Source organism: Coffea arabica, chromosome 3c (genome assembly GCF_036785885.1).
Source record: "Coffea arabica cultivar ET-39 chromosome 3c, Coffea Arabica ET-39 HiFi, whole genome shotgun sequence".
NCBI lineage: Eukaryota > Viridiplantae > Streptophyta > Magnoliopsida > Gentianales > Rubiaceae > Coffea > Coffea arabica.
The window spans coordinates 14,005,695-14,021,264 of NC_092314.1; the positions used below are offsets into that span (position 1 = coordinate 14,005,695).

A 15,570-nucleotide genomic window follows, 5' to 3' on the forward strand; every position below is an offset into this window, starting at 1 on the left:
CGAATTAGCTGACAAAAGAAGTCAAATGTCATCTTGATCTGCAAAATAAAACTTTCAAGGAAGTTGTTTGTAGGAAAATTTTCATATATATCAAGAATAAGTTTCCTTTTTCCTCTTTTAAACACCTTTTCACTAAAGAATTTGTAGATTTTTCTGTTATAGTCTTTTCTTGATATCAAGGGAGATTAGTAGTACAAAAGAATAAAATCCCTAATTACAACAGCCTGCTAAAGATGTTTAAAGAGATGACGATGATTTTCACTAACACAGATATCCCTTACTCATGGCTGGAATTTCAATAGCATTATCCATTTTTAGGCAAGCGAAATGTGCTTGTGACCTTGGACAAAAATGCTTGCCATATAACTACTCTTCCAATGACATGACCTAATGCAACAAACCTTGCTAATTAATACAAAATCGGTTTATATAACGAGTGTCATATGTAAAAGTGTACGACAGACATTCATTAAGAAGTACTTCATGTTTAAAATTTTAAAAACCGTGAAATTACATCGAAAAAGTGTTTAAATGCGGGGATTAATAAATTTGATTGTACGCATTTAAATGCTAAATCAGATATAATTAAATTAGGTGCATTCACCGGTGCACTTGGATCATCGGAAAATCTGTGAAAGAGATGGCTAATGAACATGTACACGAGCAGCAGTACAGACAGATTAAACTTCCAATCTGCATCCTTTAAAAGGGGTGTGACTTAATAAACAAGGGAGGCAAATAATGACTTGGACCCCAGTGCATAGAACAAACGTAATTAAGCAGAGATTTAGCCAGAAATAGAAGCCACCCTTTGTGGGCTCAAACCTTAAATCTCAACTCAAATCTACTTAATAAAAGTGCAATCAGCGTTAACAGTAGGTTGAGTTGCACTGTTAAACCAACTAACTACTCCAACCCACTCCCCATGATAATATTCCCTCTTTTTCTTTCTATCTCACCAAACCTGAATTTTCTTTCTTCACATCTCCATACAGAAAAATCATTCTAGCTTCTTTACAAAGATACTAACACAATATAACAAACCTACTTTGAAGGTACAGGTGGCACCAAATTTTCTTTTGCAACTTCATCTTTCTTTTCATCTAGATCTTTTGTTCTTTTTGTGTTTTATTAAAACTCTTTCTGGGCTTTCTTTCTTTCTTCTTTTTTTTTCATATATTAATCAGAGAGAATCATGAGAGATCATAAGGAAAGGTTTGTATTGCTTCCATTTCCAATGGGATGTGATAGTGAGTCAAGCGTTGCAGTGGGCAAGTGTACTCAGCCAAAGAAGCAGAAACACTCATCACAGAAGATTCTTCTTCCTCCAACAACAACAAGTATGATCACATCTCAATCTCTTTCAGTTTTGTTTTAGTGTGTATAAGTTTGTGTGCTTTCTCTGTGTTTGTTGTGTGTGCTGTGTGTGAAAGCTGTGTTTGATTTGATGTTGCTTCTGATGTTTTGGGGTTGTCTTTTCTTTTCTTTTCTTTTTTTTAATGTTATATTGTTCTTCTAAATATAGGAAGCAACGAAGAAAAAGAGATTCTCCAAAACAAAGAAGAAAAAGAGACCAAATCAAGAGGAAAAGGGAAAAAGTTAAGGGCTTTCTTAGCTCTTCCAAAATCTGGCCTCTCGAAAGGAGTCAACAAATTGATGAAGCGGTTGGAAAATATTTCTAGGTTGCTTGGTAAGTTTCTTACGTTTTAATCTTGTTTGGTTTAGAGTTTTGTTTTTGTTAATTAAAAACAAATATGAATATCCACCAAAATGCAAGGGGATGAATCTAGGAATTTGATCCTATTCCTATTCTTTTAATTCCAAAAAACAAAATTAAAGTATCTCTTGATACATGTTAAATAGCAAATATATGTTGATTTTTGGCATGTTATTTTAATAATGTTATCGATAAGAGCTATTTTTTTGACGGTTTGCTAAAAATTCATAAAAAATTATATGTTCATATCCAAGAATTTAGTATGCTATTTTTTCCACAACATTTCATTCAATTGCTTTTCAAACTGAATTCCTTCGTTTGTTGCATAACATCTCTAGAATTACCAGTCAATTTGCTCACTTTTGCCGCATCAATTTGATATGTTACAATTGCGTTTGATTTTTGGAGTGTCGATAAAAAAAAATAAATAAAGAGTCAGCCACAAAATATTAGGATCATATCTAAAAAAATAAATATGCTGATTTTCCATGACGTGTTCATTCAATTACACATCAAATTTAATTCTTTTGTTTGTTGCACAAAATCTCTAGAATTAAAGGTCAAAGTCTGCCTGTAAATATTAAATATCCTGATTTTTGCAGCATGATATTTGTATCATTACAAATTGCATTGGATTTTTGAGTACCAACCAACCAATAAAAAAATCAACCAGAAAATGCCTAGGATCATATTTAAACAATTAATTTTTACCACATTCTTATTCTCCCTCATCCCACCCCCCCCCCCCCCCAAAAAGTACAATTGCCAAACTCTACAAGTACCATTTTTTAAGAAGTAAACTATTTCTCTTATGCTATTCATGTAGTTAACTTGAAGGATTTAAACCCACAATTCTTTTAAAGTACATTTTAACAAAAGTCAAAAAGCATTCAATAAAGTTTGTTAAACAATGTGGCTAGCAAATAAGAATACAGCTGGAGAATACGTATATCATTACTCCAACAACAAATAATGGACCATCTCCATCAAATATAAGAAGACGAAGCTTTTACTTCTCATGTACTTAGTTTTGGTGAACCACTTACTACAAGAGAAATATAAATATAGAGTATAAAGCCAAGAAAATTACCAGAAAGGGGGAAAAAAGACAAAAGCTTTGCAAATCCAACATTTTTTAAATCAAATTATCCAATTTTCAAGCTTTGCAGGACCATATTTTTTTTCTCATTTTCAAGAATGGAAGTTTAAATTCTTAAAATGTTATTTGCGTTAAAGTTTCCATAAAAATTGATGTACTACGAAAAAAATGAAGAAAACTACACATGTGCTCCTCACTTATTCTATGATTTTTCAAAACATGGATTAACTAATCTTCACATGAAAAAGTATGCATATGTGATCACGAGAATGAATTGCAACTTGAAAGCTCTTTAAACAAATTTTCTTGTTTTGTTTCTTTCGGGTTGGATGTTTCGTGTATTGGTTGATTGATTGCAATGAGAAAGACAACATTGTTACTACTTCAATTGGCAAAATTTTTTAATGGTTTTTAGTGTTTGGATTTCCAAATAACAAAAATGTCATGTCCTTCTATCCAGATTAACGATTCAATAAAACTTTAATCGAAAAGCACCAAAAATTAAAAAAAGAAACTCCATAAGTCGTGGGCGAGTCCAATGTTCCATATATAAAACCTATTGGTTTTGGAAAAAAAAAAGAATCCCACTTCAAGATATGGGAAAAATGTGAAAATTGCACTTTGAACACGTAAACTATAAATAAACTGTCACTTTGGTTCTTAAATTTTAATTTTTGACATTTTACTCTTAAAGTATGAAATTCGTCCCGCTTTAGTCCTTAAATGTAAACCGTGGATACTTTATCTACTAAAGTATGAAATCATCCCACTTTAGTTCTTATACTATGAGTATCACTTGTGTGTGAGTATTCCAATAATTTGATAAATCGATGGAATGGATTGGGGTAAATTGTTTAAAATTAAAATTTAAGAACTGAAGGGAGATAATTTCCACATTTTAGGGCTAAAGTGTCCAAATTTGAAATTTAAGGACTAAAGTAGGAACTTCAATAATTTATGGGTTCAAAGTAAAATTAGTCAAAGGAATATAGATTATTTTTTGGTAGCTAACTCTTTCTATGGCACTGTTAAGTTAAGAGTAAATCTTATATATATTGATCAGTATCTTTATTTGTGCAAACTAAACTAGTGCAATTTGTATTTTAAGGTTTTTTTGCTTCAAAATTCATATCTTGTTCTCATGGGATGTCTTAATTCATTTATGAAGAATGCTAAAACTATAGATTAACTGGAGATGGTAACACGTACACTGAATTCCTGCATGCATGAATGAATACAGTTCATGTCTTGCTTTAATGAGGGTATTTTTGGGTGGTTAATTAATTTCTATATTATTAGCAGCAGAGATGTCCTTTCAATTGATATAAAACCAATTTGATAGAGAAAAGAGGAAGAGGCCAACGTGGGAGAATTCGGCATTAACCCTTATAGGATCTTGATTCCTCAGTGTCTTGAATCGTGGGTTTTCCTCATGGTGCGAGCCAACTATATTTTTGTAAGCAATTAAATGATTTCCAAGTCAAAATTTTTTGTTTAATTTTCTAACACAAACTTTTTTTAAGAAAAGAAAGGCAATTACTTGAAACTTTTAACTTTTGTTTTTAATCTTTGGGCATCAAAATGTTGAGTTGATTAATGGACTCAATGGTAACTGAACTCCTAGATGACAATTTTTTTTTTTTCAAAATCCTTATTTCAAATTAGAAGAATATAACTTTTAGTTCGTTTTTATGAGACTGAAAACTTAAAACTACATCTTAAAAGTTAAATTAATGACATTCCAAAATTGATAAAAAAAAAAATTTTATTTGTGGTTGCCACTTTTCCATTTCAAAGCTCTTGGTTTACGGTGATGTATTTAATTCAGTTTGACATTGTATAAACTGTAAATAGTCTAAATCTTCAATTATTTGGTGAGGTTGGAAGAATTATTTATACAAATCAGAAGTTGTTAAGGTTTAATTACAAATATCATGTACCTTTGGTATCATTAGAATCTACATTGGGCACTTATTGCCAACACCTTGTTTAATGATGATTGTATCTAATTTAGTTTGATGTTGTGTGAATGGTCTAAATCTTCAATTATTTGGTGGGGTTGGAAGAACCATTGATACAAAACAGATGTTACTAAAGTTTAATTACAGGAATCATGAACTTTTAGTATGATTAGGACACCAAAAACAATTACTTTTTTTTTTAACAAATCAAGGTACAACATATTAAATTGTTACAATACAAAATGTCTTCTTCATTGCATAGAATACCAGTCGGCACTGAAAATGATTGAAATCAAAAACCAATTCAAAAGGACTAAAAAATTTTGTAACAGTTAAACATAATACAAGCTTAGTGGTGGTGTAACTCTGACTATATTTAGCAGTGATGTAGGATCATCAATCTTTTCTAATTGACTACTCATTGAAAGATTAACCTTTTCATCCAAGCTAATAATGAAGTCTAATATAATACTTGAGATATTAGGATAATTGATGGAATGTTGCTGAGGAGGTCATTGTCTAGCAGATAAGATTAAGACTCCAAGAATTAGATATTCTCGATTCAGATCTCCATATCCCCTCGCTATTTCTTAAGTTTTGTCCGTCCCGATTGAGGGAAAAATAAGAAAATGGAAAGTTGGCATTTATTATTCAATATGTTTAGCCTCATGTGTGACAATACAGCATGCATAAAAAATTAAAAATTGCTCCTCTACAAATCTAATTTCCTACATCTTTTTCATTTACATTTTTAGTATTCACATCCTTTTCTCATGATTTATACTTGGACGTTTACCAGTTGACAATGATGAAGATGAGGAAATTGAAAAAGAAATGGAGATAGGGTTGCCAACAGATGTGAAGCATGTTACACATATAGGGTGGGATGGATCCACCACAATCAACCCTATCAAAGGATGGGAAAATCTGGAAGCTCCTGAAATTCTATCTCTACCTTCTATTTCTCTAAAACAGTTTGAACTTGCTATGGAAGCCCAAGCTGGTGCACCTATTAGTACTGTTGGTAGCACAAACATGAAATAGAATATTATCAATTGCAAAAGAGATGGAGAAGAAAGAAGGATCCATTATGGTTGTTTGCTTATATTAGTTAGTGTTTTCATTCATGATTGTATGAAAGTTGGAGAAGAAGCAAACTTTATCAGTGATAGGAGAAAATGATGCTAGTCATAATGATGATGGTAGTTGATTCATTTCAGAGATGCTCAGTTTTTAAAGAATTTCTCAAGGATTTCAAATATTCTCTCTCTCTCTGGGTGGTGGATATCCTTGCTTAGAAGAAATTAGCTTGGAATCATTTTACATAATTCTTTGTTTCTATTGTTGTTTTCTGGAATTGATTTTTTTTTTTTTTGTTTGATTATGAGGTCTGTCAGTTCTTGTAGAAGAAAGCACAATATTTTTGTTTTGCTGGAGAAAAATGTGGTAGTGCTCAAGATAGTACCAGAATAGTATTTGTACTAGAATCAAATTTTGCAATGCCCTAGAATAAGTGAAATTGTAAACATGTAAGATTTTGAGAATTGCAACTACATTAGCAGTTTGTCACCCATTGCCTTTTGTTGTGCATAGTCTCCACCTTCAGTGGGCTTCAGTTGCATATTGCATCTCTTCACAAATCACAAACACAATCATAGCCTGATGCAAGCAATCAAAATCTAACATTCTAATTCTTTTATTTCTTCATTCGAATTGTCAAATAGTCATCTGCCATATAAAGGTTGAAACTCCAAGAATTAGAGGTCCTAAATTCAAATGTTTCTTCATCCTTTGGCTTCTTAAATCCCACATCTCTCCTATTAAAAACTAAGAAAAAATACGCATCTACCATATAATCTAAATTTTCGTTTTAGCTTTATGTACTTACAAAAGTATCAGAAAGCGGACTCCATATGTAAAAGGCTGAGATTTTCATGGTATTGGAAATTCTATTACAACTCTATCCAAAACAACAAGCCACAAGATGAAAATTAAGCACAAAACAAGATTGTTTGCTAGAACCAATACAAGATATAGAAATATGTATATTTGGAGATGTACAACTGTCATAAAAGTTACAATTTGCTCTTCCTAAAACTAGAAGATAGATTTTAATAAAGGAAAGGCTAGTGCTTTGATGCATTTGATGATTTGTATCATTAACACAAATACAAGGTATTGATCTACAATGTTGTGATGTAAGTTTAGCATGAAGGATGTGGATTTTGCCCTTGCTTTTTTTTTCTTCCTTAATAATGATAAATGATAAGGGTAAAGTGTGACACTTCTTGTGGTAAACTTTTTCAAAGTCTTATTTCACCCACTATACTAATATTTTTTTAAAAAAAATTTTTGTTTCAAATGAGTTAGTAAGCTCCTAATGAAAGAATTAGAATTCACTGCATGTAAGCTTCACCCTACATTATGTAGGGGCATATTCATCAATTTGCTCTCAAACAATAAATTAAGTGGACAAAAGCAGAAGTTGAAAAGTTCAGCTAATTGTTGTACACCTTTTTGGAAATTTTTTTGGAAACTAAGGAAGATATTTTTTTTAGAGACAGAAAGATGCAAAATAGATGATTTTTGCATTCTTAATAAGTCTTTTAAACAAATAGTAGGAATATTTTAGCAAGAAAATCATTGGATTTATAGTTTGAAGGAAAAAATAAGAGAATGAAATACCACAAAAATACACAGCAAAACCTTTAGGGATCTATATTGATGAACCAGCAAAGAAGAATAAATAAGAATCAAGAGAAAGAAAGTTCAAAGAAATTTATTTTATAAATCTTCTTTACCCACTCACCAATGTAGTATACAAAGGTTGTGCTTTGACTACTTTGTTGTACTTCTTTCTCTCTTTTAATATTTTGTTTTTCCTTTTGACAGCTTTGAATGCTAAACGATCTGAAAACCTTTCAACCGGCAATTACTACATTCCCATCACACAACAAATCGCTGGTTGTGTGGTGCAAAGTCAATTTTCATGAGTTTCTCCATCAAAATTTGTATATTGATAAGAATCTTGTAATTGAAAAATGGATAAGTGCTCAATCAATTTGTGAGATATATAATTTTCATTAACTCCTGTATATATTAAAATATTACAGTTTAGTTGATACCAAATTAATAATTAATAGTTAAAATATTACAATTTCCATATTAATAATTAAAAAAGATGAACTACACTCCTCTCCATTGCATTGAAGAGAATGTCTCTCCATTGCATCTCAATAAACTTAATTTGGAAATTATTTTTAAAAATTAACACCGTCTTAATATATTTGATCGCTTGTATTGATTATATATAAAATTTGGTCTGATTAATCATTACAAATCTCATTACAACTTTGACCCTCTTTCACCGTTCAAATGTTTCGCGTAAGTTGAATGTCAAAATATTCTCAAAAGAATATCATTTTTTAATGTATTAATCTAGAGATCAAAAGAAAAAATAATGACTCTATTGGGTGATTTTATAAAGTCACGATAACTTAGGTATAAACAAATAGAGAGGATCCTAAGCCCAAAAAGATACTCTTTTGTACAAAGATTAGCTTTGAATGAATATCCAGCTGACCACCTTCAGTTTGCCAACTGAGGAAGAAATTCAAACACCCTCCTTGAAGCATGTTACCATAGTAGTAATGCTGCCATTGTAGCTACCACATAATACATACAATACTAATGACAAAATATTATAGCTGTTCCTGCTATCATACATGCAATACTTTGTCTTATACCAACAAAATAATGCGAAAACTAACATGTACATAATTTCCTCTTCATGGGAAATAAGTCAAACAGTCCTTAATTCTGTTGAATACTGGAGTATACATACCGACAAAATCTTCATCTTCAAAGAAGACAGAAAAATTACACTGTATAATGGTACAATTATCTTAAGTAAATTAGGGATAGACTTCAGACTATATTTTCTTCCGTATATGGACTTGAAGTTTGACAGTTTGTTCCCAAGAGAACGGACTTCTCAAATTAGGGAATCCATTATCCTACTCATACTCTTAAATTGGCCTAGTTGGTAAGCCAAAATCCTAAAAGGATTAGTCAAGTGTTCCAACAAAACAACAAGCAAGTCCTTGGCAATCCTCCAAATGATGATTTCAGGACTAGATTACACAAAATCCTGTGGAGGGCTCGTTGTAGGGGACTAGGAGTAGCAGGTCGATATACTTGGAGGTAATAGCATTTCTATGGAACTAGCTCAACTTTAGGGGCCTGCATGAAGAGATACTGCAGAAGACAAATATTTAAGATATTTTCCAGCTGAGAGAACTAGTAATATCAGAAAATTATAATTCGTTCTTCTTACCTCAAAAGACTTGCCCAATTTTTCAAACTCAAGCATGCTGAGAGCCACTTCACAGCTTTGTGAAACAATAGGCTCAGGATCCTTAGCAAACTCCTCAAGAAGTGAAAGGCATTCATCATCTGTAAAGAGCAATGGAAAGGACAGCTGAAATTTATAGAAAAAGAGAATAATACAGGACAAAAGGCATAGAGATCATAAGTAGGCAATCAGATTACACAAAACCATTTCAAGCTTTTTGTGAAACTAAACATAGTTCTATTCATTCTATCTTTGGCGACCTACGTTTCCCGGACTCAGGCATGGGAGACCCTCAACATGGCTACTCTTAGTGCAAAATGAAGACTGGCTAGGGCAAGGAAATGTGAAGATTCCAGCTAACATAGTTGCTAACTACTTAGGGCCTGTAATCAAATGATTCTAAATACCAGATTTTAGCTTTTGATTTCAAAAGAGGTTCCCCTTTCATTGAATTTTTTTTCCCTTAAATTTTTCTGTAAAGGATATGGAGAGGTACTCAATTGAAATAATGGTGCATAGGTTGGTTGCTTAAAAAGTTGAGTTTGATACTATGGTGGTAATCATGCCTTTTCGTGCAGGGGGGAAAAGTTCTTGGACACAAAATGGAGGAAAGTAAATAAGGAAAATGCTTCAAAGGGAAAACTAATAATAAAACTGGAACAAAGAAAATAAACGAGAAAAAAAGGTGACAAGCAATGGTCAAAATGTGTGTCTAAGAATATTCAATATTTATGAGAAGATCCACCTTAGCTTTCATATCACCCAGCTTTGTTCATTGCTTTGCATTGCTACGTAAAAAGAAAAAAAAAAAAAAAGAAAAAAGGAAAAAAAGGCATTGCCCATTGCTTACGCACAAAGATCTGGTAGACAGCTAACAAAGTAGTGCAGTTTCAGCTCTGATCTTGTCAAGTGAAAGACACACAGCATTGGAGAAAGAAAATATGCTGTGTCAAGCAATGTCGAATTATTGTTGGTATTCTTTTTCCCCGTCAGTTGACAGCAGAGAAAAACTAGGTCCATATTATGTAGAGAACAATATTGTCCTTTAAGAACTAAAAAAGATCAACAATCAGATCAACAAATTCCAAGACAAATGGGTCTCCTTACAGTTTGTGGCTAGGTTAACCTTTTCCTCAGTCTCATGAACAACTAGGAAAACTGATGGAATTTAACGTCATCTACATGTATAATTCTGAAGATATAACATAATTTCAGTGTAATTGGTGCACTAAACACAATTTCAATGTATCAAATACAAAAGTTTGAAAAGCATAAATAAATTAACTCATCTTCAAACAGACATTTTCTTCTTTAGAATGAATATTATGGATTTCCACATCTTTAATTCCTTTTCTTCTAGCTTTTTCCTTTTCTTTTTCTTTTCCCTTTTTGTGGTCATGGGTATGTTTAGGGACATCCTCAGCAAATGTATGAAATGAAGCATAGACAGTGAAAAAGTTCAGCAACAGTCCAGTTTCTATCGCTACAATGATCTCACTAGCTGATGGATTAATCATTATCAAGTACCATCAATGCAAATGCATATACTAATTTGAGCTTAAATTTCATTTTAAAAAAAAACACGCATCACAAAGCCAGCTTCACTGCATTGAGAAAGATCAGCATGATTCTAGCAAATTTGGCCAACTAAAGGCTTTAAAAGTTTCAGGTGTACAGAGGTGGCCAAACCTGCAATAGAACCAAGAGCTTCAGCAGCTTCATGTCTAACCATTGGATGTTCATTTGTATCTCTAAGTGTTCTCGACAGTGCATCTGAAGCCCTTTTATTTTGTAATTGGCCCAAAACATAAGCAACCTACAGAACAAATCAAACAAAATTGACGGCCAAAATAGATTGACAAGAGACAAGAAAGCCATTTAAACATGAATTAAAGCCCAAATCAATTAGTTAGATTGCTGAGGGAAGGTTGGATGACTTCCTTCTACCTCTTTCCTTTTTTTTATTAGAGAAAAAAAAAAAGAAAGAAAATTCACATTGTTCCACTATAGCAACAGCATCAATAAAATTGCTCAGATATATAATCTCATTCATTCACATTGTACCAATTATAGCAGATCAAATCCTAGGATTCAAAATTCTAGAACAGTATCAAATACAATGTTGAAGATGACAACGAAGAAAAAAATAAGGAACCACTAAGAAATTTAATAAATATATACATATGAAGTGATATCCATTCTTTTGTGTTCCTGGTGGTACCTGTGTCAGACAGAACCTTCACCAGTGAAATATTTGTGTCAAGCACAAGAGTGGGTTTCTTTTTGGCACACTGCACAATTCCCTAATTAGTTGAAGCTACAATTCCTCTAATTTAGAGTAAAAGGCAACGCCTCCAATTCAAAGCTAAAAAAAATGAAACTGCTAGTAACTAAATCTCTTGGGTCAGCTGACACTTCCGGCTTGCACAATTTGATTGTAGCCACATGATATCGTTTAGAGAAGGATATCCAATCAGTATTCAGGATTTTGGAAACTCAAACCTTGTAACAGTAGGTTTCATAATCCTCTTCACCGTAGTATGTTGATGAAGTTAATCACTAATTCACAGCTGGCAATTGAGCTAAAAAGCAGACAACTTGAACACATAACCAGTGCAACAAATAAAAGTATAAAACATCCCCAGCAATCTATTTTGTTTACGTCTATGGTCAACCAAAAGGCCTAAGAGAAACTTTGCTTGACAGATTGCATAACTAAGTACAACAATGGTTGTAGGCACACTTAGATATTAATGCAAAAAGCTTCTTGATATCTGCTTTTTGACCAGGGTTGGTATGCATGGGTATAGTATATTCAGATGCTTAAAAAAGTTGCTAAATTATATTAGGGCATATTTGTTGTATCAATCTTAGACTCTACCCAAACCCAAGTCTGTAGCTAGTATCATGCCAATTTTCAAAAACCCTGATGTTTTTGCAAAACATGGTGAGCACAATTTCTCTTTTAAGTAACAATCAGATTGTTTTTTTCTTTTCCTTTATATTTGTGTGTGTGTGTGTGTGTGAGAGAGAGAGAGAGAGAGAGAGAGAGAGAGAGAGAGGGAGAGGGAGAGACACACAAAGGACAGATCAACAACAGCCACCACTCTCATTCTAAAATTGGACCAAGTTCTCTCACTACAAATAACTGCTTCGGGATATAAATAAAGAACACACTTGTAGCATAGGTTACATATGTTTTAAGACCATATTCTTCGACAATGATAAATACAAAAGTTATTAATCTGATAGACACATCTGAAATGGAAGATGAAATGAGTTTACAAAGGAAAAAATCAAAAGCAACCAAGCACCTCTAGAACGGTTGATACCATTCTAAATTCAGTTAAGTTAAACAAGCTGCATAGTATAGCATTTTCTAATTTCAGAACTAAATTTACAAAAGGCAAGTTGCAAAAAAAAAAATTAAAGAGGATCTCATACAGTAGGAAATTGACATTCAACATAATCAGGAGATCACATACAGATGGCTTGATTAGTCATAAAGCTATGGCTTTCTTTCTACCGGACAAGGTCTATTTACCCCTCTACCAAGTTAAACTTTGGGAAAAACATCCAAACAGACAACAGGAAAAATAATTTTCTGCACTTCAACTGCAAAAATGAACTGCAACTTGAGAGTATATAAAATACAACTAAACAAGAAAGGAGATTACAGACATCAAGCTAAATGTTGAAGTCCAAATTATCATGGAAGTATCACAAATGATAGTTACCTAGATAAGACCAGCTGTCCCTAATATATATGAAATTCAGGATTGGAGTAAACAAGAAAGCAGATAAGGCCATAGTCATGCACTACAATTTAATTCCAGTTGTGTCTAGCATCGGAGGTAGAAACGAACAGAAACAAATCTATAGTTGTAGATGCATCAAATTGGAAAAAAGTTACTATAGATATCAAAATCGACCTCATGTCGTAGGAGAGCACTCCTCGAACCTAAGGATTCAATAATTGCCGTGACAGCTTCCTCTCCACCATTGTTACGAAGAGCAAAAAGTGCAGCATACCGCTCATACATGCCCTTTTTTTCATCTAACAATGTATCCCTGGAAGGCAATGACAAAAATATCAAGCAACAAACTTCAAGAAAGCTAGCATCTTGTCATATTGATAAATCGCAGACCTTAGCTCCTGGACGGAAGAACAAGAAGCAGGAGCAGCTGGGTCAACTGATAAAAATGGTGATGGTTCTGCTGAAGATGGATCAACACTTCCATGGTCCCGCAGCTCTTCAATGCGGCTCAGAGCCAGTTCACATGTTTCCCGGACCTCTTGAGCTGGATCTGAAATCAGACTTTTCTTCAAAAGTGGGATGTTCCTTTCTAAAGCAATTGCACCAAGGGCTTCTGCAGCCTACAAATACATATTGGACAAGAACAAGTAAGAGTCACCAGCAATAACATCATCAAATTAAAAAGGTCTCATAGCTCTATACCTCATGCCGAACAATGGGATGCAGCGAAAGATCACTCAAAACTAATTCCAGGGCAGGAATAGCTTCACCATCTTGCATTTGCCCCAATGCGAAAGCAGCCTCGTGTGCCAATAGATTAGAAGAGTCCCTTGTTGCTAAACAACAGTGAACAAGAATAGTCTTATATCAGATATTGCTAAGTCTAGTAACTCAAAAGATATCAGAACAAAATCCCTGACTGAAATATGATACAAGGGAAAGCTACAGTCTTTTAGCACATTTTGGCCCAGAAAGAGGAAAAAAATCAAAGCAAAATGGAAGCGTAAATTCGGCATGGATATCAATTAAGACCTTGTCAAAAAAATAAAAAATTTATTTCTAAAGCACAAGACTGCAAAATACCATGCAAAATGAAGAACTTAGACATGTAGATTCAAGGATAATTAAACCTGTATTCAGACCTTTAATATTCCAAATAAATTTTTAAAAAATTCAAATTTTACACCAAAATTGACCAAGCAGACAGGAAATTTAGGCAAGTACATGTCTTAAGAACTTGTCCCAAAAAAAAAAAAAATTAACTAACTTTTACTACTCAACAAGCAAACTGAAGAAATACCTATGTAAAGTCAAGGACAATTCAACTTTATTCAAACCCTTAATAGTATTTCACATCAAATTGAAAACAATTATGAAATTTACACCAAAATTCAGCAAGCAGCCAAGAAGTATAAAGACAGGGTACCAAGTATAAGAGCGTCGCGCGGTGTCGGGCCGCGGATGTTGCGAAGAGAGAAGAGAGCTCTAAACCGCTCTGAAATGGGTTTGTTATGATCTAACAACAGGTGACATAGGAACTTCTCCATCTCGACAGAAACTTCCATGGATGGAGGGATTTGGGTGGAATTGGTATTCAAAAATCCTCAATCCAAACCCCCCCGGTGGTTGTTTGGGAAATTAAGGAGAGATTTGGATTTTCCGATTGAGATGTTGGCCACGGCCGGTACCTTCGCCGGAGAAAAGCAGAAGAAACAGACGGCGATATTAAACTATAGGGCTCTGCGAGGGATGAAGCTCGGAAAATTAAATGTCCGACTATTGACCTCTAAACTTTGAGGTATTTAAATTTTTACCCCAGGAATTTGTTTTAATTGGTAATTACTACTTCATCTTAAGATAATTCTAAACCATGCATGTATTTGAAAAACAACCAATTTCAATTCTATTCATTCCAAGCGATGTGGCATGTATATGGCTAATTGCTTAGAATATATGTCAAAAAAAAAAAAAAAAAAAACATCGTACAAATGTATCACTGGCTATTTGTCAGAAACTCTGCAAAAATGTCAGTGGGTCAGTGGCTCACAATTTTTTTTTGAATTAGCCTATCCCTAGCAATGCTGACTGCGCACGACTGTGGACAGGCGGTCAAAAAAAAAAAAGGGTCAGGGGCCTTTGTTTGTCAGCCTTTCTCAGGCTGATTTCTCAGCCTTTCTGTATCCTAAATAAATTTCATTACTTTAATTTTCAAAATAACTTGATTAAACTAAATTTTAACCATAATTTTAAATATACTTCATTTCATTAATTTTTAAAATAAATACATTAACCTAACCTCACTATTCATGTCCCCAGATGCCTTTTGTATTGTAAGTATTCCATTTGTCTTTTACTTCAATTTTGTATTATTATTAAACCATTATTAAATGCATAATAGTTGTTAATTAAAGAAGGATTCATGTATTCCAATAAACAGGAATTAATTATTATAATTACTTTGGCTTGGCGTACGTAATAATACAACCAATTTGAATCAATATTTTTTCCGAAACAACATTTTTGCATCTTCCAAGAATCTTCCATTCTATATATATTTTTTAACTACATTTTTACCTCACACGCAGCATATATGATATCTTACAAAAGTCCACGACAACAGGAATTCTTCATCTATATCAATCTCTTCCCCAAAATTTTTTTATTGATATTTGTAGATTCTA

General features: G+C 33.0%; 2 protein-coding genes across 3 annotated transcripts; one reads left to right on the forward strand and one right to left on the reverse strand.

Annotated features, from left to right (window-relative positions):
* The first annotated feature begins 835 nt into the window (after positions 1-835).
* LOC113733733 (CRIB domain-containing protein RIC4) lies at positions 836-6,038 on the forward strand. Of its 2 annotated transcripts, XM_027259919.2 has the most exons (4): positions 841-1,055; positions 1,188-1,340; positions 1,526-1,690; positions 5,577-6,038. In XM_027259919.2, exons 2-4 carry the CDS (start codon positions 1,196-1,198, stop codon positions 5,819-5,821), a joined length of 555 nt encoding a protein of 184 aa, XP_027115720.1. In that variant the 5' UTR covers positions 841-1,055; positions 1,188-1,195; the 3' UTR covers positions 5,822-6,038. The 2 variants fall into 2 exon arrangements, with proteins under 2 accessions (XP_027115721.1, XP_027115720.1); XM_027259920.2 differs by having other exon boundaries at positions 836-1,340.
* Positions 6,039-8,499: 2,461 nt separating this feature from the next.
* On the reverse strand, positions 8,500-14,640 carry LOC113734716 (deoxyhypusine hydroxylase). Its single transcript, XM_027261372.2, has 7 exons — positions 14,316-14,640; positions 13,592-13,725; positions 13,280-13,509; positions 13,064-13,202; positions 10,821-10,947; positions 9,114-9,232; positions 8,500-9,034 (listed from the first exon to the last, which is right to left on the reverse strand). The coding sequence occupies exons 1-7, from the start codon at positions 14,452-14,454 to the stop codon at positions 8,993-8,995; spliced, it is 930 nt and encodes a 309-aa protein (XP_027117173.1). The 5' UTR covers positions 14,455-14,640; the 3' UTR covers positions 8,500-8,992.
* Between the last annotated feature and the right edge of the window lie 930 nt (positions 14,641-15,570).

Coding starts and splice junctions, on each gene's coding strand:
- LOC113734716 (XM_027261372.2), bottom strand. CDS start 14,454: ATGGAAGTTTCTGTCGAGATGGAGAAGTTCCTATGTCACCTGTTGTTA. Junction 13,510..13,591: donor ATCCCATTGTTCGGCATGAG/GTATAGAGCTAT, acceptor ATGTATTTGTAG/GCTGCAGAAGCCCTTGGTGC. Junction 13,203..13,279: donor TCTTCCGTCCAGGAGCTAAG/GTCTGCGATTTA, acceptor ATTGCCTTCCAG/GGATACATTGTTAGATGAAA.
- LOC113733733 (XM_027259920.2), top strand. CDS start 1,196: ATGAGAGATCATAAGGAAAGGTTTGTATTGCTTCCATTTCCAATGGGA. Junction 1,341..1,525: donor TCTTCCTCCAACAACAACAA/GTATGATCACAT, acceptor TTCTAAATATAG/GAAGCAACGAAGAAAAAGAG. Junction 1,691..5,576: donor AAATATTTCTAGGTTGCTTG/GTAAGTTTCTTA, acceptor GACGTTTACCAG/TTGACAATGATGAAGATGAG.